The sequence below is a fragment of the Crocodylus porosus genome, unplaced genomic scaffold (genome assembly GCF_001723895.1).
Source record: "Crocodylus porosus isolate Cpor-Errol unplaced genomic scaffold, CroPor_comp1, whole genome shotgun sequence".
NCBI lineage: Eukaryota > Metazoa > Chordata > Crocodylia > Crocodylidae > Crocodylus > Crocodylus porosus.
This window is the reverse complement of record NW_017728913.1, coordinates 6712096-6739816: the sequence shown is the minus strand read 5'-3', so window position 1 is coordinate 6739816 and position 27721 is coordinate 6712096. Positions and strand designations below refer to the sequence as shown.

General features: G+C 39.0%; 1 protein-coding gene across 1 annotated transcript in view; it reads left to right on the top strand.

The window, feature by feature from the left end:
• SLC10A7 (solute carrier family 10 member 7) overlaps positions 1-27062 on the top strand; it is a gene marked incomplete at its 5' end in the record, with an annotated part of 200735 nt that extends 173673 nt beyond the window's left edge. The window contains 3 exons of the mRNA XM_019534328.1: positions 609-682; positions 18741-18886; positions 23227-27062. Coding sequence (XP_019389873.1) covers positions 609-682; positions 18741-18886; positions 23227-23271 — 265 coding nt within the window. The remainder of the gene's footprint in view (positions 1-608; positions 683-18740; positions 18887-23226) is intronic.
• Between the last annotated feature and the right edge of the window lie 659 nt (positions 27063-27721).

Sequence of the window (27721 nt, the reverse complement as noted above, 5' to 3'; positions counted from 1 at the left end):
TTGGATTGAAGGTGTGACCATGCCTGAGCAATAATACACCTCTGTTAGACAGTAGTCAGATTTCTCTGCGTACATTTGGTACACAGATTTCATCATTTGTTCACCCTTCTTGGCTTTAATTTTATACCATCAGTCCTGACCCCAGATTCACTCTTAATAGAGATGTAGATATGCATATCTCCTTATATGCAGCTATTGAAATTTAGTTTCATATACTGTTTGGATAATAAAATTGATAGCATTATCCACTAAAAATAAAAACTGCCTGTTGGGCATTTTTTCAAAGATGACCTGGTCACTAATGCAATACAGAATGTTTGAAAAAGTAACCTGGCCTGAAATAAAGTTGTGTCCTACATACAGCTTGTTTAGAATGCTGTATGTTTCTTGTGGGAATGTATTCATTAGAGAGTTTGCCACAACTGAGAAACAATTCTGTTAAAAAAAAATCAAACACTACTGTTCATTTGTGGGTAGAATTATTTCTGTCACTAGTACTGATCAAAGTGATATGAACATGCATATGGGTACTTAAAGTACTACATTTGATCAATGATGTTTTAAGAAGGCTTTTACTAACAAGGATTATTAAAACTCTTTCTTTCTAGGAAGAACTCTGGTTTCACGCCAGCAGACACAGTGGCTATCATTTTCTGTTCTACACACAAATCCCTCACCTTGGGTAAGTCAGTGTGAGAGATCAAGTTTAGCTTTTTTGATGAAACCTTAACAGTATTTGTAGTTCAATGTTATTTTTTTTAAATCAAAGTAGCTCTTCGGTTCAGTGCAACAGCAAGTACCCTTAATATTACTAATATTACTATATAAATTATAACACTTTTGCACAGGGAAACTGAGCCTTTATTAAAAGGAAGACAGCATAGTCTTCTGAGCTGGGATATCAGTAGTAGTACTGTTAAACCATTAATGTGTTTTTAAAGAAGGCTGTTTTATTTCCTGTTTTTGATGTTCCGTCACTGATCCAATATTGATAAAGTTTGAGGTTCATTACTGATAATGTTCTCACTTATTCTTATGTAGTCACACAATAAAGATATTATTGCTCAAAACTGGTTAGCCCAAGGCAAATATAAAGTAAAGTTTGGAAACAAACCACCAAGGACAGTATTGTTGTATGCTTAGTTTTACCAAATTCAGTATATTTATCTTGAAGTGCATTTTTCTTTATCTTTGGACTACATGTTTTATTTATTATGATTCATTAGTCTAAAACATGATTGAAGTATTTTTCATTCAAAATTCCTTATTGATAACAGACATGTTATGGTAGAAATTTAAAAAAATACAATTAAAATATAGCTACACTATATTTGGGAGGGCTCACATGGTTGGTGCCTGGAGCCAAGCTGCAGCCATCCCTGCCTACCTTCCCCTATGTCCCATGCCTTCACAGCTAGATAGAAAGCAGCAGACAGAGCAGCCTTCAGTCCTGGTTTCTGATTGACCAACGCTTTCTCTCAAAGAGCCAGTGTGGCACACGGCCCTGGAACTGGAGTGCCAGGTCTGATCCTGGGTGCCAGGTCCAGCTGTAAACTGACCCCACGCACCAACCTGAACCAGTATGTGAGGTTATATCATTCAGCCAGGTGGAGCTCCCCATACATCTGGAAATTTGGCAGTGGGGGAGCAGTGGCAGTATTAATTGCTGTGGCATCTAGAGCTACAGTAACTAATGCTGCCACCGCACCCCTGCCACCAGATTTCCTTACCTGTGCAGAGCCATACTTCTCACATTTGCCCCAGTTGCCACTGATTGGTTTTGGAGAAAAAGTTATATACATGAAAATGTGGTATTTGATTTCTTTTTTGACTCTGCTGTAGTACTTTGAATTATTTTTTACCAAATTAATTTCTGCTGCTTTGAGTATAAAGTCAGACCATACATAGTAATAACATAGCCCTGCACTTCTGCACTAGCATCACAACACATGATTATAGTAAGGAACTTGTGGACCTACAGCACAGCTATGACATAACAAAATAAATGCTACATGCATTCAAGCACATATATATGTGCAATGGTTGAAGATTCTTTTTCATTATTGTGTGATTTTTGTATGGGAACTGTATATACTTGTGTAACCTCTGATACAGAAGAAATCTTTATTTAAATTTGAAATATCTCTTGGGATTCCTTTCACTGAAAATGAGCATGCTTTTTCCTCTCTTGTTAGCTATTCTTGCATCAGCTACTTACAAATAGATGTATCTGGATCATTTACTTGCCTCTCATAGTTGAAAATCATCTACTGCCTCTCATAGTCTTCCTTCCAATAACATTTGTTTTCTAGTGGTGGATACACAAATTAATAGGAGTTGCTAGTGGTGATAGGTTGCACAGTGTTGGAGTCCCACCTTTTCTACTCAGATTTTGTCACAGTACTATTTTTACCTTTTTTTTTTTTTTTTTTTTTAACTTCAGGGTGGATTGCTTCATTTTGAGCTTATCATTAAAGAGCACTCAGACATTCCAGCTGGTGCCTCATGCTGAGGTTTGCCTCTCCAGTGGGCAGATCACTAGGAGGGTATGACTCATGCTTTGCTTTTTTTGCACTGGCTGCTTCTTTACAAGTTTCATTGCAAGCTCTGAATGGTCAGGGATTACATTGCTTTTTGTGTTCCATCACCATGGTTAACATCTTCCTCCAAGCCCATCGGGAAGGATTTGTTTCTGTTTACCTTCAAGGCTCTAGTGCCGCTATTCAGCTGGTAGTATATAAGTGACCTCCTACAACTGCAGTTTCACTGTTGGGCCCTAAGATTGATTTCTCTCAGCTTGGCATTTGTTGGCATTTAGAGCTCCAGTAGGTGCTTCTCATCCATTCCTTGGGGAAGTTAGAAGGGAACCAACAAAAGAGAAGAAGAAATGACAGCTTTAAAGCTTTAGAAGTGGTAAAAGGAGAAGCATGAGAAGACTTGCATAAGGCACTTTCTCCCACACCATATTGTGAAACCAAGTAATTCCCATGCAGTGCATGCTCATGAGGCAAACTGCCACTTCCACTGTTGAAACTATGGAAAAGTGCTCACTCTGCACTGAGGTGAGTGGTGTTTCCACATGCTGAGTTTTATTTTGTAGACAGACTAATTGACACACTGGTTTTTTTCCCTCGAAGATCGGGATATAAGGCGTGTTTGCATAAAGACAGATTATACTGACTAGGTCTCTTTATATTTTTAATTTAATATCACAAACTGATTCATATTGCCTAATTTAAATGAAACTTTCAGTGATTTATAAATCAGGTAGACGCACACAATAATATTTAATTATATTTCAGTTACCTAGTGAGTCAGGCCTACAAACTTATAGAGTGGATAAATGCAGTACCCACAATACCCTCTGGCTTATTCAACTGCACTTGTTCTTTCTTCCCCTTACTCCCTCCCTATATACATGCACAGTTCATATGAGCACACACATATGCAGGCATTTGATTCATGGCTTTTATTAGTGCATTTGCCATTGATTGATTAGTACTTAGTATTAGTACTTCTTCTATTGATTGATTGCAGATGAAGTGACTATTTGACCTTTAATTATGAGTCTTGCTATTGAAAATGACATTGAGCTATGGCTTCACATAATCCATCTGGAAAGCCCGACATGATGCCATTCCCTGGAGTTCATTCAGCAAGAAAGAAGAGGCCTGAAGGAAGTGCAGAGCTATCAGTATGGTTCATCTAAAACAATACTGCAGGCTTGTTGCCTATATTTGCACATAGTTGCAGTCTAATATAGGGGATTATTGTATTTTCAAAAGAGAGCAAATTACTGGCCATCAGTCACTGCAGGAAAAATAAACAAGCAGACTCAGCAATATTTTGTTTTTTAATTTAAACCTTCAAGTACTTGAATACAACTTGTTGTTCAGAAGAAAATAAGTAGTTGCTGCATACTCCAACTATCAAAAATGCAGAATGTTAGGTGTGAATGACAATAGATTGTTTAAAGGTCCTTAATGGATTTTTTTCCACTTAAGGGTACATTTTCCCATTTTCTTTCTATTGTCACATTTTTAAATCAGGGCTGGCTAACTCACAGGCTGCATGCTGTGCACAAGAGGTTAATTTGCAGCCCCTATGGCATGCAGCTTAGAAGTTGGCCAGCGCTGTCTTAAATTAATGTAATTGAAGTTTTGAAGTTACATAAATGCTCTTAAGTAGTAAAAGTATTTATTTTGGTGAACTAAAGTCAAAGTCTTAAGGTGTGCCGCCACTAGTTGTTCCCAGGGAACCAAATGTCCACACATGTCTGGAAGCAACCAGTGTGGCTAACCTGATGAAGAGTCGGAGATGGATTTAAGTTTCCTGAAAATCAAAATGGATACATACAGACAGTGGAAAGAAGAGCATGTCACTAAGGAAGTAAAAAAGGAATAGCATGAACATATGGGAATAAAATTATAAATTAGGAAAGCCGACAAAAAGAAACAAGTTACAAGTGGCAAATGTTAAAGGCAATAAGAAAAAGGTTATACAAATATGTCAGATGAGAATCAAAGACCAGGGAAATTGTGGGATCTGATGGTAGGGCTCAGCAGATAAGGTGAGTTATTAATAGAAGCTTTAAGGAAGATAGGTGCTCAGTGTCTACTTTGCTTCAGTCTTCATCCATGCCCCCATGATAAGTGAAGAATGTGTAAAAGAACTTTTAATAATCTGAATTAATTTTGTAAGTAGAGTCTGAAAAAAGTAATCCCTGAATGCTGAAGGAACTAGCCGAAGAAATCTTGAAGCCCCACTTGATGATAATTGCAAACTCGTAAGTGATGGGCCATGGTCCAAGAGGATGACAAAAAAGCAAACATAATTCCCATCATTTAAAAGGAGAACCCAGGGAATTAGAGATTAGTCAGACTGACTTCAGTAGCTGGGGGTTTACTAGCTAAATTCTAAAAATATTCCTCAAATATTTAGAGGATGTAGAGGTGATCCCTGGCAGCCAACCTGGATTTGTTAAGACTAAATTATACCAAATCAAATGCATTTCCTTTTGTGCATGGTAATTGTTTCCTCAGATGTGGTGAATGCAGTGGTCATAATACACCTGGATTTTAGGAAAGCATTTGACACATTTTTATAAGTTAGCAGGAGAAATGAGAGCTATATAGAATTACTGTTAGGTGGATACATAATTGGTAAAATAACTACACGCAAGAACAACTATAAATTGATTGATGTCGGACAGGCAGGAGATCTCAAGTGACGTTTCACAGGGGTCTGTTCTGGTGCTATTTAACATTTAATTAATGACATGGATGTGGGACAACAGAGTGTACTAATTACATTTATAGACTAAAGAAAAGTAGGAGCAGTTGGAAGCACTTTTGGGGATAGGATTACAATTCCAAGTGGTTTTGATAAATTGGAAAGAAGGGCAATAGGCAGAAAAATGAAATTCAGCAAGAGCATATACAGGATGCTACTCCTAAGGGAGAAAATGAGGGAAATTGGTTTGGTACTGAATGGGAGAAGCTGAATGGTTTGGTAGTAGCACTGTCAAGAAGGATCTAGAGGTTATGGTGGATCAAAAACTCCACATGAGCCAGAACTGAGCTTGTTGCAAAAGATCCAAATGCAGTTTTCAGTTGCATTAATAAGCAACACATGCAAGGCATGGAGCATGGGCAGTAAGTACCTCTCTACTTGCTATTGGTTGGGCCTTAGCTGGAATACCGTTTCCAGTTCTGAGCAACATATTTTAAGGACATAGAGAAATTGCAGAGGATCCAAAGGTTTCTCTGTGTTCTTCTAAGTATGAAGTTAATAACTTAATTGGAATGCAAGCTATATGAAGAACTAAGTTTGGGTTAAAGATAAAGAGATTTAGAGAGGGCATAAAAAGGAGTTTTTAAATATTTGAACAGCTGTCATAAAGGAGAGAGAGAAAAACTGTTCTGCTTTGCCACAGGGGGCAGGACAAGAGGCACTGGCTTTAAACTACAGATTTAGATTAAATCTCAGGAAAAAATTCATAATTGTAAGGACAGTAGAAGAGTGGAGCAGGCTGCCTAGGGAAGGTGTGGAATGTCGTTCAATAGAGGTTTTCAAGAAAAGTCTGTGTAGTCATCTGTCTGGAATGGTTTAGGAATAGGATCCTGCATCTGTGCAGGGACTTGAACTATATAACCCTGGAGATCCATTTAAACTTTGATTCCAAGTCATTTTATGGCTTTACATTTCAGAGCCTTTGTCATTCATATGCTTTCCCATAATCCTCCACTTCGTGCCTCATTATTATCTAACATAGGTTTTAGAGTCCAGAGACTGCGTGTCATCAGGTGCAGAAGCACTCTTACTATGGCCCACTCACCCCAGCTGTCCATTTCTCTATATGCCTGCAAAGTGAATTGATTTAAATCAGCAACTTAAATCATGATTTCAGTCACCAACTGGGAAGCACTGAGTTTGATAAACAAGATTAAGCCCTTAATGTAGTGCATGACTTACTGTGCCATATTCATAAAACTTAATTTCGGGAGTTTGATGTTTCCCTCTGTAAATTTTTTCTTTCTATAGTAAAATATGCAGGCCTTAGCTCAGACAACACACAAACTTCTGGCAGAGGCTCATGATTTCAGCATATTTTTTTTAATATTATAGGAAATCATAAGTTTATACCTGACCATATGTCTAATAGGTTTATTTTTAAGGAGGAAACGTCTGAACACTATACTCATTTACTTGGCTCTGCAAGCCCGCTTGAACGAACCCAATTTAGATCAAGTTGTGGTTTCTTTGCATCTTTTATATTTGCCAGCAAGATTTCTGTCTCCAGGGTTCTGCACAAGGGTTTTTTTCATCTGTTGATAAAGACAAACCAGTGACTTCACCCTCATGTTGTATATGCTTTTTAAGCATATCGTATTTTTATAGTAAAAGCATTTCAAAAGCAATACACTAGAATAGTAAAATACTTTTTTTGAAATGAAGTAGTTTCCCCTGGTTTGCCAGGCTGCTTTCTTGGTGTTTCAGACTGGCATATGAAGTGAACGTTCACAGTCGTTTTCAGTGTGACAGTTAGACTACAATAGCCAAACAGGCACTTCTTAGAGTAAACCCAGGCCTGCTTTGATATATGCCATTTCATAGCAGCCAAAAAAAGCAGCATTGTTTTGGCAATACCTTTTCCCCCACCACATCCCCATGGTCTCTCTGTACTGCCAGAGCAGCCCAAAGGGGCTACAGTGACCCTTTTTCCAGGAGGATAATCTCTTGATAGGTGTACTGCAAAGTAGGAAATATTGTAGTTTAAATGACTTGTTGTGAGGCTTGAACACGGTGCATGCTTTTCTGTTGCTGTGTTCAACATGATGTTCATGATTCTGTCATTTTCCAAAATTTGATCTCTCTGTGACTGCAAAAGGGGGCTTCTCCAGGAAATTAGGGGAACGCCCTTCTTATCTGACCTGAGACATACGCTTTTTGATTAGACTTTGAATATAGGCAAGAAATTCAGCATTGGCTCCCAGTGCTTCCTATTCATCTGTAGTCTCTGCCAGTAGTAGGGTTTTTATTAATATTTAGAAAGTTTGCCTCCAGCAGTACTAAAATGTGCATCAGAGAACAACAGTTGTTTACTGTGTTTGAACTGAAGAATCTCACCCAGGAGATCTCATTCACTTGAAGTTTACATCTCTCAATCTCGACTTGCAAAAAGAGATCGATGAATAACAATTGTCATTTCAGAGTTGCACCTCTCCAATTATTTATTTGGTTGTGTGTCTTCCCAGATGTATGCTTAATTGGATTAGACACTAAAAACCAGATTCCAGGTTTTTAATGACAGCAAGTTCATACCTCTTTATAACAAAAAAAATAAATAAACACACAGATCCAGCTGTAAAATGATAATGACACAAGAGAGGCCTCCCAACCCTCCCTCCCCGCCAAAAAACAGTTAAAGTTAATTTATCTACTTTAAGAGACTATGTTATACTCAGCAGATAGCTGACAGATTACCCCTGGGGAGATCCAAGTTTGGACACAGCTCAAGATTCCTTTATCCCAAGCTGGCAGAGGCTACAGATGCCATCTATACTAAAGTCTGAGAGCATTGAAGAGGATGCTGAATCTTCCTGAGACTGTCGCATCTACGTGTACTAGTTTTAGTGCTTCTTCTGGCAGCTGGTCTCAGATGCTGACTCGAGACACTTCTGAAGCTATGGGTGCAAGAATTAAAACAAAGAAAACAGCCCCTATAAGTACTACGTTCCTAATTTTCAGCGTTTTAAAACAGAAGATAGATATACACAGTTCTTGTTACTAACTCTGGAGAAAGAGGTAATACCCACAAAATCTTAAGTTACTGTCCAAGTGACAGCAAAGGTAAATCATTTAGTTCCTCTGGGGTTTCTTTCACCAAGTATGCTCTTTTGCTGGCCAAAAAAATTCTAAAAAGAGAATCAGAGGTAAAGTCAGTGCCAGCATTTCTTAGCTTCTAATAGCTGTCTTTTCCCATAGCCCAGAAAAGTAAATAATAAAGTAGGGAAAAGAAGTTCTGTTTAATGTATGCAGTCAGATTTTCATTTGCATTGATGCTTCAGGAGAGATTTCTTTTTTTTCTTAAAAGTCAAATTAACTGACAATTTGAAACAAGTTTGGGGCATATCCTTCCTTGCGTGTTCCCAAATACAATAGGAATAATGCATGTGAGTATCTTATAATGTCTATGCTAATAATATATTTAAGTAAAATTCACGTAGTCAAAATTTTTATGCTTAGTCAATTCTAGCATCAGCTACATAGAAGGTAGAATGGTTGTATTCAAGGAAAATGTGTGTTTATTAAAACAAAGCTCTCAGTCTGCGCAATAGCTCTCTACCTCTGTAGGTACTTCTTTTTAATCATTATAGTTTCTAAGGCCCTATCATAGCTGTCTTCTATTAAAGTATTGGCTACTGGAACTGTAGACAGACAAGGGCATTTCTGGAGTTGACTTTGAGAGCAAGAAACTCATCGCTTTAGTACAGCTGATGAAGCAGGAGACAAACTCCTAACATACATTTTCTGTATGAAGAATTACTTGATAAAGTGTCTCTAAATGTCAACAAAATGTCTCTAAAATAACTAGGGCCAGTGCTACCACACTGCTATGTATATACAAGGGTCCCATTGTAGGTATTAACCAGATTCAAAATAAGACTCAGGGTGGTTTGATTTGTTCTTGAATTCCCTTTTAACTAATTACTGTTACAATGCTGTTAAGCAGGTAGAGGTGCGTCTGAGTCTAAGGAACCAGTCTTCAGTTGTTGGTTGTAAATGTTTCATTGTTAGCATCTGGTGAGATGGCTTGGGTCGTTCATTAAACATCACTTCCAATCTGAACATACTCATTGAAAAACCAGAAATAGATCAAACTGCACTTTCTCTTTTTTCCCCTTTACATTTTTATTTACTTAAAACTTTGATAGCACCAAGATGTGCCGTTTCTTAGTAACTACATTTTACATTGCACAGCCTCAGACTTCTGTGGTAATCTGAATATAGTAAACCACTGACCTGAACAGCTAAAAACTAAAATTAGTAAAAGCCTGCCTAGGGCACTAGCTTTTCTCCAGCTTTTCTTTTGGTGTTAGTGACAAAAGATATATCTGTCTCTTTCCTGGTGAATCTTCTCTTCCTCCCCCACTTTATTATTTGCATTGTAGCCCTGTCAAGTCTCTTGCAACTGGTGTCATCTCACACAGGCAGGACTGAATAGCACAAAGTGGTTCTCTTACAACCCGGAGTAACTTGTGGGCTAGTAGAATCGTCATAAACTGGTGATTGTGTTGTAACATTTTTCATTGCTTTTTGTGAGTTTGGCTTTGCTGTCTGATCTTCTGAATGGCTTGTGGGATTCAATTCCACCACAGCTTTGTCTCTGTTCTCAGGCCTCTGGGCTAGGGCCCTGAAAACTCTTTTGAAGACTCTTTATCCTTCCTGTGGTGCATGGGTTGCATTGTCCATCAGGATAAGCACAGACCTGCTAAGGCTTCCAGCTGAAGTAGGATTATCTCCTGTTTGAAGTGGAGGAGCGGGTACGAACTGTGGCAGCTTTCACTCCCTGGGTTCTGGAGCCTTGCCAACGTAGGCTTTTGTCAGTAGCCACATGGACAAGCCACGGAGTTCAGAGAGCTCACTGTGCATGCGCAGCACCATACCTGCACCACCCCCTGGATCCAACTATGATCAAAGGCACCTGTTCATATGATCAAAATGATGTGCTGTCCCAAGGTCCTAGAGTAACAACAACCAGAAAGCTAAACATGAACAGCTACCCAAAAGATTTTGCCTCTTCCTTTAGGATTCAGGGCCTAGCTATATTGTTGTTCTTCAAATTCTGCTCCCTAAGAATAACTGCAAAGGTGAAATTAAAGTTCCACCCAGTACAATATGAAACCTCTCTAAAGCAAAAACTAATCATAATGTTACCAGTGTGCTGTACTTGCTGATAGCTCTCCATCCAAGAATTTACCTGCTTCCACAACATCATTCCCATAGCTGATCCTTGGGGCTAGAAATAGACGTTGAATTTGTCCCTGCATAAATTGTGCCTGTGTTTGTCCCAAAATAAAATATCCCAGGATTGGCATGTACACATATTGCCCACAATTTAATGAGCAGCTGAATGCAGTGCCACTGTTCTGCCATTGATTCAGTCACACAATCCTGGGATAACTGTACTGACCTACATCGCTGTATCCTGGGATAAATTACTACTACCTCTTATCGAGGAAACTTTTTTAGGATTTATCCTGAGACAACAGAGACAAAATGGTTTATCCCAGGATAAATACGATGCCCATTTATAGTCTAAATGATTTAGAACTAGCTTCTGTCCACAACTGTCCTTTCTTTTCTTGGAAATACCTCCATCGAGAGGAACAGCATGGTTGGCAAAATCATGATGCACATTCCCTGGAGTCAAGTTTTTGGCTATGGAATTCCCCACCACAGGAGGCCCAGCTGAAAGGGTCTTTCTCTGGCAACATTCAGTTCAAGATTTTTTCCTCTCTGCAAAGGACTTTACTCAGTATACAGTATTCTTAAATGCCCTGGCTGTACTTACACTATCAGCCTCAAACAGTCCTATAGAAAGGCAATGTAACTTGGGTAGGGACAAAGAAGCTAATATTACTTGTACCCCAGTAATGCTTCTATTTAGTCGTCTTTTCTTATCTACAACAGTTTTAAGCAACATGGTAATCAACAGATTAGAAATGTACAGATAAGTAGAATATAGTACTATAAGCCGTAAACTGATGATTGTGTTTTAATATTTTCATTTCTTTTTGTGAGTTCTGCTTTCGTCTCTGATGGCTTGTGGGTCCATAGGCTCAGCAGTATTCTCTTTCTGTTGTACCAAATATGTTTCTCCAAGTAAAAATACTGCAGTGTCTCGTATGTGCAATGCACAAGTGATTTGGAATGTGGTTCAGTAATGTAAGCAATAAAGTTTTAGGATAAATTGTTAGGCATACAGACATTTGGGGGGGGAACTATACAATAAAGTAAATAAGTGTAGCATCTAGCAATAATTCTGTTTTGGGTATGAGGGATAATGGCCCACATTTTGGTAGTAATAAAAATGTTCTATTAAGTTCTTTCAAATCATAGCAGTGATGAAGCACTGCTATGAGGGAAGCTTACAAATTCAAGGAGCATAAAATAAACATATTAAACTAGAAAAAAACTGAGTTCCAGTACTTATTGTTTTATCACTTCCATCATGGGCATAGGATAAAAGAAAACTCTTACTTGCTTGTTAGAAGAAGAAAGCTCTTACTTGAAGTTCTTACTTGGCAGATGTCAGTTGAAAGCTCTGCTATGGAATATGCCGCAATGTCAAACTCTGTTGGGTAATTTTAGACAAATGTGTCATGTGTGACATGGAAATATGGCATGCTGTACATTAGTGATTTCCCAAGTGTTTGGATCAGGTAGTAATGTGCTGAGAAAGTGCTCTTTATCTATCCACACTGTGTACTTGTATAGCAATGGGGAAATGCTTTTGGTAGAAATTACTTTAGTCAGAAAAAGAATCCATTTACAATATGTGCCTTCTAACATCTTTCAGACAATGCATTGTATTAAAGAGGCATTTTTTGATTAATGTTTTATAAACATTTTTCAGCATGACAGCTTAAAGTCCCTGTAAAATTGTAAATGCGTGCATAGTGCTCACTTCCATAAAGTCAAATGCCATCTCATAAAGTCTAGTTGGATCCTGTCAACTACGGTGACACAGAATCAGTACCTTGGAGCATTAAAATTAATTTGCTTCATTTATATTACTGCAGCGATAGCTAGATGAAAAGAGCCCTGTATTTAAATTTGCTTAAAAATACCTTCAAATCTTGTAGGTTTTTTATTATTATTATTATTTTACATTTAACTAAATGTAGTGAAGTGCAGCATGATATTTTCATGGGCCTTGTATAAAGGAGACTAGAAAATGAAAAAGTAACAAGGGGAGAGAGCAGGAGGGAGGGAGAGATGTGTGAGGTTACATTGGGTGCAAGGCTGGGGGAAGGATAAATACATTTCAGTTGAGCTGGTTACTAGGGAAACAGTAGCCTTAGATCAGGGCTGGTCAAAGGACAACCTTAGGGCCAAATCAGAATACCTCCCTGGTGCAGGGGCGCACAAATAGCTCTTCTAATACTCGCACTCTGTACCGTCATGGTGTCATTATTGTTGGCCGTGTTGATAGCCATGGAGAGAGGATGAACAGATTTTCTTTTACTTGCAGTTTTTTTCCACATATGCTAAAGATAATAACAAAGAAGTAGTAAACTCACAGAAAAAGAAACCAAGTATCGGGGGGAAATGGGATACCAGTGTCAGTTCTCTGGAGCTGGGGAGTCAGGTGTGGGGAGAGGAGAGAAGCTGCAGACACACAGCTCCTCCTGGGCTGGTTCCAAAGTGGAGCTCGATCCCCCACGCTCCTGACCCAAGAGCAAGCATCTGTTGGGTCACGGGGGTCAGTCTAATTCATGGCGCTTTCTGTGAAGCACTGTATGTTACATGAGTGAGACCAGGGATCTGCATGTCTGTCAGCGCCCTGCATTACGCTGTTAGCGAGCAGACCCTTGTGAGCAGCAAAAGCACTCAGGCCAAACAAGAGTGTGTGGTAACACAAAGAGAAGGAGCGGGGAAGAAGGAGAGCGTGGGAAGGAACAGAAGAGAAAGACAGACCCCTGAGTGCAGGAGCCAAGGAGTGAGGAGCATTGCGAAGGCAGTGAGCACAGACAAGAGGGAGGCGAAGGGAGCAAGACCAAACGGGTGATAAGTGGGAAAAATACAGCTGGAAAGTGAGCGGGTGGCTTGGCATTTCTTTGGTGTTAGGGTGGGAGGGTGTTCCTCTCAGGAACAAGGACATATTTTGAAATAATTCCTGATGTTCCTCCCTTTTACTTTTCCCCTCTCTAACCTGATCCCACAATAAGCTTTTTGTTACATGCCTGGGCCCCATTTCTCCCTCTTTCTTTGGAAGTGAATGGGATATGGCCCTGGCCACATGCTCCCAGAGTGCTCAGCTATTTGTTCTTTTGATCTGTGAAGTTATATAAGGCATTGAAGGGGAATCTGAAATCACAGATAAGCAACAAACCCCAGAGCAAATCCCTTTTACGCTAGTGCCATTCAGGACAAATTACACTACGTAAGAGATATGACAAAAAGCAAGAAACCCAGTTGGTGTGAGTTTGTATATCTTACACCTTTAAAACTATTGGGTCAGACTGCAAACAAGATGTGCAGAGAAGGGGGTGAGAGACCTTCTTGCATTTTGAAAAACTGTAAGGGGAGTGTGACGAGGCTGATTTTTGTAATGCGTATACTCTGGTACTTTGCAGACTTTGTCTGAATTAATGTAGTGTAGCTGTAGCTATCGTACTACATTAGGGTTGGTTGCTGTATGCTATAAGCGATGAACAAAACAGGAGCAGACAAACAAAAATAAAGATAGCCAAATCCTTTTTGCTTAGCACCTTCCTTTTTTGCTATCCATCTGAAAAATTTAAACTCAGCCCTCTCACTCTATTATTTTTTGTTATAGCAGCACCTGCTCATGTCAGTACTGTTTCAGTCAGTGTTTTCTGCTATGAAGTCAGTTAACAGCAGTTCAAACCTCAACATAAAAATATATTTTCCATGAAAGCTTAGCCTAGGAGTCATAACAGTAGCATTCTTTGTGGGCTTGTTTGTTTTACAACATCTTACAAAGAAATAAAGTGATATGAAAGGTTTCCCGTTCAAGCTTCTTTCTTGCATAACATAAAAATAATGTATTTTCCTCACTTGCTTGGATTCAAAGTTATGAGTAATTCTGGAAGTATTACAAAGAAATATTTTAATTTCAACATTTATTTTCTTGGTGGGATTTTTTATTATTATTCAGTTAAAAGCAAAACTTCTGACACCTTTCTTGTTTTTGTTTTTGTTGCACTGTTGCTGACATGAGCCTCTAAGGGTCCAATCTTCCTAGTCTCTCTGGTGTGATATTTACTATGTGCTCTTGACAGCTAGCGTCGGCTGGAATTTCAGTAATCAGGAACTGGATAAAAAGAAAACAGAAAAAAAGAAATTTTTTTTTTCCTTACTTAAATAATCTTTACCCGAGAATTTGCCTGTTTTTCCCCTCTTCCAGTTAGTTTTTCCTAATCATTTATAGAAATGTTGTTGTAATTGTACATTTGTAAAAGACCTATTGTTCTGACATGTATTTTAAATACTCAGTGAATTAAGGATCCCTTAAAACTTAGTGACATACTTATAATTATATAATTATAGTGTCAGAGTTGTTACAGGGTTTTGTATTTATAGGTGGTAACTCTCATTTTCTTTCCCTATTTTACTGGCATCATAACTTTACCCTCAAAAAAGTTACCTTGTAGGTTATAGTGTCTGGTCTGTTTGTGTCCCAGAAATGATGTATATGTTTGAAAGCCAGGTCAAAGTAGAATTGAAGCTGTGATGGTTTAGGAAAAATGCAAGAGACAAGGATTTTTGTGAGTGACACAGTTGGTCCAACAAAAAGATACTGCCCACAAAAATCCATGCCTCTCAGACATTTGAAAAACATTTTGGTCGCTTTGGATCTGGAACAAGCTTGATCTCATAAACTGTTTGTTCTAATTTTGCTTCTGCCTTTTGTATTGTTATATAAATATTCTCATAGCATGATGGTCAATTAGGACATGTTCAGATTTTTATTTTTATTTAAAGTATCATATTTTTTTTTCTGGCTGCATTTTTGAATGGGTTAAAGTTTGAGGTGGCAAATTGTTTGGCTAGAAAACCATAATCTATCCTAGAAAGACAGTATGGTGGGATTGTATAGTAAATTACAATATTTGATAATAGAGATAATCTATTAATGGGTACAGTCAGATACAGTACATTCATGAACCCTTAAACACACATGAAAGAACAAGAAATTCTCTGCACCTTGGCAAGCTCTTCCTGCCCAACAGGTTACTGTGAATCCCATATTCCTTTCAAAAGTACAATAGGTCTAGCGGCCTTTTGATTTGAGCTATGCATGCCACAACAAAACTAATTTTTAGTGTTGAAAGCTAATTTAGCTGTGTTGATGATAAATCCAAGTGCTGTCTGAGCATGTTTAATAATATTGAACCTAGTACTGCAAACTGATTAATTTTAACAGCCTTTCACTGGAAATATGTATGCCCTTACTCAAGCATGAGTAAGGGCTTGGAAGTTCAGACTCAGTGGTTTAATATCATGAAACTAAAAGGATTAAAAAGATTGGAAGAGTGCCTTGATCAGTGTGAGGCAGCATCTTTTGGATCCAGGTATCCCGGGCAATGAAGTGCTAGCTGTAGTAGTAAATATGTGGCAAGTAAGTTATGCTTCCTCATTTAGGAGGGTGGCAACAGTTGATCTGGGTGGCCAGGAAAGTTGAAAAGAAAAAGATTCTGGCAATTATAGTGTTTTTATTAGAAATGATCTCTTTGTTTGGATCCCAGTTATGGGCTGCTCAGTGGTGATACACAGATGGGATCTGAAAGAATGTCTCTCCTGGCTAGCTTTTGCTTAAAAGATGGAGGTAACCAGCGTGTGTCCACTGCATTTAAGTGAGGAATAAAATGTGCTGAATTCTCAGGGGTTTCCCTTTGGAAAAGTACATTCATATCTGATCCTCTGTGTGGTCAGTGCAAGAACTGGTAGATTACGACCTCTGCGAACACCCCTCGTTTTTGGGGGTAATAGTAAAAGTCTTAGGAAGAGATTTTGAACCAAAAAAGGGTTTGAAGTAAATAGCTGCATAGCTATATTCCATTTTTTCTTTAAAAGAATGCACTACTTTTTCTAAATGTTAGGTAGCCATTATTGCTTAGGAAGACGGACACAGTTACAAAGGCAGCAGTCCTTCTGGATCAACATGACAGTATTCAAGCAGTGTCAGCATAAGTTTCCCCATATTCTTCTCTCAGCCATAACTATGGGCCGCCCTGTGAAAGGAGAGAGAGTGTGGTTCGTTACCTAATGAACCATCCAGGCTTCATCTGTCCTTTTGGCCAACCAAGAGCAGTACTAGTTCTTCAAATGATTTTTGTGATATAGTCTACTGAGAAAGGAACTCACATCAGCAGCAGTTCATTTCACATAGGTCACTGATCAGCTATCAGATGGTTTGGCCTCTTTCATTCTGTGCTAAGACTCTGTGGAAACTGGCAAGTCTGATTCATGGCAATTATTTTCCCCAAACCGCTTGTGTTTGTTTTTTTGCAAGTTGTTACCTTCCTGCTTTTGGTGTCATTGGTTTGCATCTTCTCAACATTTACGTCTGTGCTGTACAGCAATGTAAAGTGTTCCTGATCTGGAGAGGACAGACCACCTGTTGCCATAAGTCATTGCTGCAACAGGTGCTATTATGACATCTCACCACTAGGTGGGAGGGGACCACATAAAACAAGGGTAGGCAAAATACAGCCTGCGGGCCAGGTGTGGCCTACTAATTGATTATATCCGGCCTGTGGCTGCCCACAAAACACTCTGCATGTGGCCGAGCCCTGCCCACTCATCCACCCAGGCCAACCCATGCCACGCTCCTGCCCACACCTGCCTCATGCCTGCAGATGGCACTGCCCTGCCCCCAGTCCTGCCCAATGTGCACAGCTTCCTGGCAGGACTGCTTTGCACCCACTCAGCTGCCTACAAGTAGCTGCTCATTGCACCAGACAGCTGAGTAACTCGAAGATGACCTGGAGCTGGAGCCCCACACACTGGAGCAGGAATGACCTGGCTGCAGCTTCCCCCTCACCTCACCGGTGCCTTGCACTACCTGCTGCCCAGAGCAGCACAGCAGGGGCAGGAGAAGGACAAAGAGGAGCCACTGGAGATGGGGGTAGATGAGCAGTATCCAGGCAGCTGCAGTAGCAGCCCTGCTGGGAAGCTGTCCCCCCGACCTTAACCCTCCCTTCCTCCCTCTTCCATCAGCCAGCTCCCAGCACACAGGCATCCCCCCGCCACACGCCTCACACACAGTATACAAGAGTAAGACTTTATCTTGAGCTGTTATGCAGTTGCCTCTACATACGCTACTCAAAAAAACATAAATCAGAACAAAAAATATTTTTGAAATAAAATAATGTTTGAAATAAAATAATATTTTATATTAATAAATGAAATGATATGAAATTATATTTTGCACACAATAGTGTACAAAAATAAGTTATCATAGATTACTGATTTTTAGTATATGATTTGTGTTTTATCTATAATTTGTTCAAATTATTTCTTCTGAAAGACTTTGTGTGTGGCCATCAGTGGCTTACCAAAACTGAATAAGTGGCCCACCAGCTAAAATAATTGTTCATCCCTAGTGCAAGATCCTATTTCATAGAAGAGTAGTGCTAGAAGGAACCTAAGGAGGTCATGTAGTCCAACCCCCTATTCTTGGAAGGATCATCCCTCTCCAAGTCATCCCATACAAGTGCTGGTCTGTCCTATTCCTAAAACTACATTAAGCAAGTCTTTATTTTTTGTGATATTTTTCAAGTCTGAGCACCCTGTGTTCCCCAGTAACCCCTAATTACCCATCAACTCCTTCAGTTGATCTGTTGTGCTCCATTAGTTCATTAGGCCTTTTTTCTCTTTTCTGAGAGGCAGGGTTGTTCTCTGCCACATGAATATTCCCTAAACTGGCACTTGGCTCTCCACCTTGGTTACATGCATCAATCACAGCAGACAGGGCCAGTGGCTTAGTGTTTAACTATGGAAATGGCACAACACTCCCACAGTACTGATAGGACTGGAAGAAAATTGTGAATCGGAGGAGATAAGCAGGTTGGAAGGGGGGGAGCGGGAACATGGCACAATAAGAAAAAGTGAATGTAAGGCTCCCTCCAGCACCTGCACAATCACCCTCCAGGAAGGAACAGATCTACATCAAGCCTCTGGCTGGAATTTGGCAGCTCTCAACTTAATTAGGAAACCTCTGTTGGGAGCTGTCCTGGTATTTTCCAGCTCTTTCCTTTTTGCCAGAGGGGAAGAGGTCCTTTTCAGTGAAGCTGTTGTGCATTCATATCTTCTTTTGCTTCTTACAAGCTAATTTTGTGTCTTCGTTCTTGCAGAAATGTGTGGGGGGGGGGTAGAGGGGGAGGTTCTGGTTCAAAATCTTAGTAAAATGCAAAATGCTTTGCTGTGATCCTACATATAAAAAGCAAACTCAGAAGCAAAATCTTCTGTCTTTCTGCCCACAGGGATTCCAATGCTGAAGATAGTATTTGCAAGCTATGAGCACCTGTCTTTAATTTCTGTTCCCTTACTTATCTATCACCCGGCTCAGATTCTTCTTGGCAGTCTACTGGTACCAACAATAAAGTCTTGGATGATTTCGAGACAAAAGGTAAGACATTGCTCTCATAGAAGTATTTGCAATGCTAACTATTATTTCTTTAATATAAGAAATAGTAATGGTAAGTAAATGTCACTGAAACCTTCAGTTTTCTTGATGCAGACCCTCTATACCAAGGGTTTTCCTCTATACCTTTACCTGTTTTATGAGAATGATGATATTCACAATAGATTTTAAAAAAACCCCTCAAGAGTCAGGCAGACAAAGTTCTTTGGTTGAATCTGCTTTCTTTTATTAGACCAACTTAAATGATTTTAAGATTCAGTCATCCAAGACTTTGGAGAAGGTCAGATCCAGCCCATATCTCTGCATCTGGACCTATCCTCATACTTAATATAACAAGCCAGGTTCTTGGCTCGCATCATACCTAATAATAATGTCCCTTGAAGTATGGGTCAATCTCTAGCTAATATAGCTAGCTAGCCTTAAAATTTATTCTTGTGAGGGATTTCACAGATCTGCTAGCTTGGGGTCCTTTGTATTTACTGGGTGTGTTTTAAATGAGGTCCTGAATTACAATTAATTAAAATCATTCAGAACTAAGGCTCTTATTGTTTTCCATTATTCACTGGTTATTATATTTTTTTTAAAACTTTAGATTTTTGGATGGTGGCATTGTATCTCATATCAGGTTTTAAAAACAGACATGTGGCATGGGAAAGTTCATAGGCCTCTAACAGAATATGCAGAGATTTTTCACATTTAAGTTACTGGCTTATTTCAGTAGGGGTAGAATCTGTTACTCCATCTGATTAGTAGTCTATGTGAAATGCATTAAATTCTCTCAGTCCAGTTCCTAACACACAAATATCCAGATCACAGAAACCAATCTTTGTGATTTAAAATTAAGTGGCACCTTTGGTCAACAGATATGACAAGGTTTAAATAGGTGTGGAACAGGAGAACATCCTTGCCCAGAGAGGGTGTTCCTGTTCTTGAAGGTTGATAGTGTACAAAAGCTTAAACCTAGCATAAAGTTTGGACTGAGGACTGAGGACTTCAGCCTTCAGTGCTGTCATAAACTCTGGGGCTCAGATTTCCCAAGCTGCTGAGTGAGGATGCTTCAGTTTTTGGTTTCTCAATTTAAAACACCTGAGTGGATGCTCAGGACTCTCTAAAAGACCAGTTCCGTTAAAGCATCTCAAAAATCTAAATCTAATCAAGCATCAAATTTAAAACCATCACTAGCCTTATCCCTTAGGGCCACTGGTTATAAGTTGTTTATAGCTTGTTCTGTCATTCAGTTGCTGCATTCCATACGAATAAACAATAAATCTAAAAAATGTTGAGATATCCAGAATGACTGGTCACTTCCGGAAATCTTGGCCTATAGCTCAAACTAAAGATTCCTAAGAAATTAACCTAAATATCTCCTTTAAGCAAAAATCAATGAAAATATAGTAGACCAGACCCCCAGATATACAAGGCTCGCTTTGTGCTATTCCTGGCAACAAAAAAAATCAGATCTAAAATTGACATCACTGGTCCTAGGACAGTCACTGAAGTGCTAGGGCATCATGTCTTTTATATCATCCTTCTCCTTTCTGTAACCTGTGTAAGTGTAACTAAAATGCATCTCTGTGATCCTCAGTTACAGCAGTTGTCCTTGGAGTGCTATCAGCTGTTGCAGTTTAGGCCACCCTTTAGGCAGGGTATAAAACCACAAATTCTTCAGTTTACAATTGAAGGAGAACAAAAGTGGCTTAGAGATACCATTGCACCCTTTTTCTGAGCTTCTCCAAGCCATGAGCCTTTTATTCATTAAGCTTCAAATTGGTCACTTGTGCTAACCAGACTATAATGTTACAATAAGGATATACTGAGAAATTTTTGTTCTATTGCACCCGTATTCTGCACTTGATGTTCTGGGTTATCCATGTTAATATTATTTTAATTACTCCTATAGTTTTCAAATCAATGAAGTTGTTTAGCGGTACTGGTGCAGTAATTACACTAGAACTGAATGTTATGACTGGATAATGGTCTCCTACTTTGAAAACAAACATGTCATCATCACCTTGATGTTTATTTTCTGTAAACATTTTGGCTTCACTTTGGCATCTCACTTGCAGTGGGAGACTGTTATCCAGTCACAGTACTCAGTTCCACTGACATTCTTGCTTAATTATGATAGTACATGTGATCTGCTTGTATGAAATTGAATTTAAATATTTAGTGGTTCATCTACAGTGAGGTCTTTCTAGGTTGAAAGTATGGCAGCAGAATCTGCCAAGCAATAAAATAAAAGAAATTATGCCCCAAACAAATTGTAGAAGGGTTTCTCTCCCCTAAACTCTTTGCAGTATAATACCCAAGAATATAGTTTCTAATGGCTGCATTTAACAATACTTAATGGTAGTGTTTGGAAAGGGGCATCACATTACACGTACCTCATTTGTTCCTACAGGTTTTTTTCTAAGGAGCTTTTATCAACTTTAAAATATGTACACAGTTAATGATACACTAAATATCTACAATAAAAAGACTCTCACCGGTCCCCATCTCTTAGAACATCCATCACTTTTTTTAACCAATTCATCACAATAATAGTGTCCCCCCTCACATCTGTTGAAGCACCCCTTCAGTTAAAGTGCAAGGAAAAAAAAGAGAACTGTGCTCTGAAGGTTGGCAAAAGCAGTCTGTCTTGGATACAAAGGGGGATGTGAGTGATAGGGCTTGAGTACCCTTCATGAGGAAATGCCTGCCCTCTCCCCCAACCTCACAAACTAGCAAGCTGTTAACTTTAGCCTGGTTGTTGATAGCACTTGCAGAAATATCCCACAGGAAGAAAGTAGCCTCTTAGATAATCATGTCTTGGAAAGCTTTTCTCCCAGCACTTTATATTGCACCTAAAAGCTAACTAGAGGATTGTATAAAACCATTTGTAGGATATTTGCAACTGCCTAATAAACACACGTCCACATACAGTTACTGTAAATCTACATAGGATGCACAGCTGTAGTTTTATCTTCAGAGGACAGAGATTTGGATATATAAGATCCACACTAAAAATAGTTCTGTCCAAGTGCCGCTGATTAAAATCATTCTTAAGAGCTTCTGTTTTTTGCATGAGGAGCAGGTGAGGGTCTAACCCAGCACACACACAGCAAGTGAGAGTATTAGCCCCTCTGAAGGACCTCTCTGTTAACCCACAGGCACCCAACTCCCATTAACCAAACTGAGTAATTTAGCCAGTTTCACAAGTTGGGTCCTACTTGATGAGATCACAGAGATGAATGTTGTTAGCATATTGAATGTACGTGGTCTACATCTGCCTTGCATAAATATTGAGCAGGAGTGGTAGCAAGCTATAGGGACTCTTACAGACATAACTCAATGGCAACAGTTATCCTCAGCACTGAGAGGTTACTACTTATTTTTTTCCTCTGGGGATGTATTGGAAAAGGAAGGAATGACCGACAGAGGTAGCCAATCATCAAACGGTGCAAGTAGTACAGATTCTGCAGTGAAAAGAAGTCTTAAACTAGATGGTGTAAAGTACAGTGAATAGGAGGACTACAGATATTCTCTCTCCACAACCTTCTTAACCATCTTTTCCAAAACAGTGAATTTAAGACAAGTCAATAGATGGATTAGCCACTTCACAAGGTGGTTTCTTGAGCAAGAAGCTTAACTGTTGCTCTCAAAGACAGCGAAGACTTGATCCATCTTCCTTCATGAGCACTTCTAGCCCTTTTCCTGCTTGTTTCTTCTGCTGTCAGCCACCTAGTGGTGACCTACATAGGTGAATCATAAAACCATAGAAAAGAGCCTCAGAAAGCTGAGTCCACCCCGTTGCCCCACCTTCCCCGTTGCAATGGGCATGAGTGCTTCCCACCCCCTGTTGCACCATGCAGGCACAAGGGTACAGGAACCACAGCTCCACAGTGACTGCAAGTACGGGTGACTGACTCCACTGCTTCACCCCACCTCCCAGGGCAGGGCAGGAAGCAAAAAGTCAAAGGGAAGCCTGGAGCCTCTAGCTGCAGCTGCTACAGTTGGGAGTACTGGGGGAGGTCGCAGCCAGGTGGGAGCCTGGAGGCCACAGATTACCAGTTGGACAGCCCTGGTCTAACCTGTTGGTTGTGCAGTTTCAAGAACCTTTTCCAACACCTGCCAAGCACAGTGCGTGGCTATGGGAGAGTGCATTTAGAGGTCCCAGTGTCAATAGCCAACAACAAAAGATCATTATACAACCTAAGCAGAGTAGTTTATTATCTGCATGCTAATATTTCTCAGAACCACCTGGAAATCCACTGTCTTATTGTAGCCACTAAAATAAAAGCTTGTCTTATGTATGTTTGTATGACTGTTTTGTTTCATGTTTGCAGGCACTGAAGTTAACAAGGCAGCCCAAAGCACCTGTGAAGGTATAACAGTGAAGTTGGTCCGTGTCACAGTGAATGTATATATGTACTATACTGTACACACACAGACAACGGCAGAGACTGGTATTTGTGAATGTTGCTTCAGTGCATATTTTATTTTTATATCTATGACTAAAAAGTTATACCCATTTAAGTGCCTTAAAAATGCATTTTTGGCAAAAGCATTGTTTCCAGAAGCCACTTTGTCGGCTACTGAAAGAGGTTGTACAGTATTTTGAAGTCATTCAGTTTTTATTTTTCTATCTGAGTGGATGATCCTAGTAATTAAAAGTTGTGTTCCCTTCATCGTCTCTCTCAAGCTAGGAGTCACCAGCTGTAAGTTAATGTTTTAAACTAGCCAAAATTACTAGCGGCACAATTCTCTGCTAGTTGACTACAGGGAAGTGCTTGCTGAACTTTGATTCAAGACTGACTTGAATTTCTCTGTGATTCTGTTACCCTCCCCAGTCATATAACTGTGACATGCCTTTTTCTTCTGAGTTTGTGTACACTCAGCATGGGGCCATCCATTGTATGGAAGCTGAGAAGCATAAATTATTTGCATGTGTTGACGCAGTTGTCTAGACATTCCTTCAAAGCTAATGGTTTTCTCAAGAAATTTCTTTCAATTCCATTTTATGATATTGTGCCATTGTATATCTTAAATGCATCATAGGCTTCTTCAAAGAAATGGTCTACTGTTTGGGTTCTGAGTGAAGTTATGTTGTGCAGCTAGGAGACTTTTTCTAATTTACCCAAGGTGAACAAAAATTTCTGTTTTTCTTTTTTCATTTCCAAATGTAACACAGAGATCTGCAATGACACAATTGCAGATGCTAATGTTGAAACTGTCGCAAGCAAGCTAAGTTATAAATTGTCATATTAGAAATGAATAATGGCTTATGAGGACTAGAATGTTGACAATTATTTTTCTCCAATTAAGGTTGTAACAAGAATTAAGAAAGATGTTTGTGGTAGCAAAGACACTATTTTAATTAAGTTGACAATCAATTGCAGCATTTTTTTAAATAAAATATTTATTTTTTTTTGTCATAAAAGTATAAGAAAAAAGAATCTGGATACACAATATTATTTATGTGTACAGAAAGGAAGGAAGAGGTGTATAATCCTTAAGCACACAACAAGCACTGCACCTTATTCAGAAAATCAAGGAACTAGAATGGGGGTTTTAACCTGGATGCTACAATTCACCCACTTGTAAGAACTGGATAGGGCATGTACATCAAGACCTCAGAAGGAGTAAAAATCAAATATCAAACCATAATAAGCACAAGTGCAGAGTTCAAGGGTGCCAGGCACATCACTCTTACCCTTGCATTCAACTTGTACAAGAGTGCAGGTTCCCAGCTCGTGCAAACAGCAGTTTATACCAGCTGAGAATCTGATCTGTGCTGAGGGGGATAGACCCTTGGGATGAATGACCCCATATGTTCTTCAAGTCCTGTTTGGTGAATCTGCCACGTTACCCTGATTTTGACATTTGATGCCAAGCAGAGATGATTTACGGTAGAATGGTCTGAGCTGCTGACAAGGCTAAGACATCAGCTCTCACTATGGATCACCAAGGATGTGCTGTAAAATCAACAGCCCCTGTTGATAAAACAAGCAACTACCAAAAGTGCATGGAACTGCAAGGTACAGAGTCCCCCTTATCGACTAGATTAGAACTAGGAATCCTGCCCTAAGCAGATGGAGAGATGCCTCTCCATACCTGAGGTTGAGCTTGCATCATCACTAAGCTTACTGAAGTATGCCACAAGTGCGTGCCTTTTGAGGGCCGGCTCAAGCCCTCTAACAAGCTAAACTAGTAAATTAAAAAAGCAGCTCACACCCGTATTTTTAGAGCCAAATAGTAAATTCTACTTTATCGTTAGCTGGCTCTGTGTGCGTCCAAATTCCTTTTCGATACTTAACACATATACTAAAAACATCCAAGGGTTAGATAAAGGGCACAGCGTCAGTACACCTTCTTTTGGCTTTGTTTCCATGACTGTCTTTCGAACCTCCAAAGTGTACATGCGTAAGGGCCTAATCCAGCTTCCATGAGACTGAGTGAATTTTTCTACTGGCTTTAACAGGCATGAGATCAGGCCCAAAGAGAGCATGAGTTTCTGGATGACTGGTTTAAACGCCAGAGAGAATTCTTGCACACATTTTTTTCCCCTTCATTGGATGTGTCTACACTGAGCAGTCAATACACTGCTAATATTCCAACTGATCTACCTCAAAGTACTGAATCTAATGCCTTTGCTATGTGCAACAATTAGTTTAGATTCCATTGAAAATGTCTTTGTTATACATTTACTGCATTACCAATATGGTGGACTGTTTTCCATAGAGGATTTTGTTAGGTCCTGTTCAGTGTAATTATTGAGCTTAAATGCTGTATGTTTATTTCTGTTTTTACATAAATGAATGTTGGATATACTGTTCTGAAAGGGGTGTAAAGCAAAACAGAAATACATTTTTTAAATCCATACTTAGTGGAACTTAATTATTCATATCCCAAATATTTTGTTATGTTTAAAGACTATTAAGCTGTTCATGTCAAGCCTTCAATTACACTTACACGTCTTTATAAAAATAACTTTGGTTAATGCAAAATAAGAGAAAATACAAACTTCCTTATGAAACCGTTCAGCATTATATTTTTGTAACTTGAAGTTTTGTTCTTTTGAGGATGATGTTTTGGAGGTTACTGCTTGTCCCTTTTTAAAAAAAAATGTATTGTAAAAAAAATATATATTTTATCAATGGAATTTGGAAATCTTTTTCTCTACATACAATCCATTTCATTCTGTTGTAAATAACTTCAAAGACCTGATTTTACTTGGAAGAAGGGGGGAGAATCAAGTAGAGGATATTGCAAATTGTTATCAGATTAAAGTGAATTAAATACAGAGCTGTTTTTACAAGAAGAAGATGAGGAAACTTCTGAGGGTTCCTGAGCTTTGCTTCAGAGTTGCCAAGAGAAAGCTGACTGTTCATTTTCAGGCAAAACTCCTTTTGCTGGCAATGAGAATTTTGTCTGTGTTAGGACTTGAGAATACTGTTCACTCATTAAATGCCTTAGATTCTGCATATCTTGAATTCTGTCAATGCAGGAAAAAATATTACTGTCAGTGCAGGAAAAAATAACACATTAGAGTTGAAGGGTTGGCTATCTTTTGGTACCAAACTAACAGAAGAGTTGATTTTTCCCCTATGTGTCTAAATCAGATGTGAAGCACAAAACCTAATGGGTTAAAATGGTCCAAGTAATACGTTAAAGTAAAATAACTCTACGATTTATTTGAAATCAAGTTCCGCTACTTTTTTGTCGTTATTTGTATGTTCTTTCCTTAACATGAGCAGCACACAGCCAACAAAGCTGTGGTCCCAGCAGAGACTGGTGACTTACACCCATCCACAGAAGAAAAGAAGAATTCAGCCGTCTGTTTTTACAAAAAATACAGCTGCATAAATTATTCTGGTGAACAGGGAAAGAGGAGCCCTTTGTAGTATGCTCCCTAATCACACTTTTCATCTTCAATTTTACATGTGTATGGTTTTCTGCAGGAATAGCTTGACAGGAGGAGGAGGATAGAAACAGGATGAAAATTTGTGTATGTAAGCACGGTATATATGTGTGTAAGTGTACACATACATACATACATACATATATGTATAAATAATGAGAAAGGACCAAGTCCAAAATATATAATTGTTTGCAAATCCACATATGTAAGAATAGTTACTTTTCTGATGTTATTCTGGCATTAAAATTGAAATGTCAAATACTGAATTGTATTTTGTATTGAATCTTGATCTTACGCCGAACTCTGTATAGGGGCCTATTACAGCATGATTATTTTCTTTAAACTTGTATCATACAGGCTGTTTTGCAGTTAAATAGAGAGATGTTCATGCATTTGGGAATTACCCTGGGGAGGGTAATAGGCTGTATCATTGTTTCTTCAGTTTATTTTAATACCAGTGACTTTACCTTACTATTATGGCAAGGTATCATAAACATGTAAACATGTTAAATAAACAACGGCCTGAACTCTGCCCTGGATGATACTTGTGCAGCTCCAGTGACAGGTCTGTTGATCTGTGGCATAGTCTCCCAAGGGAAGCTATTGGAGAAGTATCTGTATTGTTCTGAAAATGCTCTGCATTATGTAGCATGTGAAAAAAAGTAAATGAAGAGTACTTTTGTATCATCTAGTGGCTTGTTCTGGCTAGCATATAACAACCCTAAAATCTGTTGGCTCAGAGGTATGCCCACTAAAAGTGCATTCCCTATCACAGTCTTCCATATTGACAGCCCAGCTAAATGGATCTGACCTGTTTAGGACAGATTTTATCTCAGTCTTTTCCTATGTGTGAACCATGTCATTGTTAGGACTTGAGTGATTTTGAATAGGCACCTTGGTTCCAAATCTCCATGGTTATG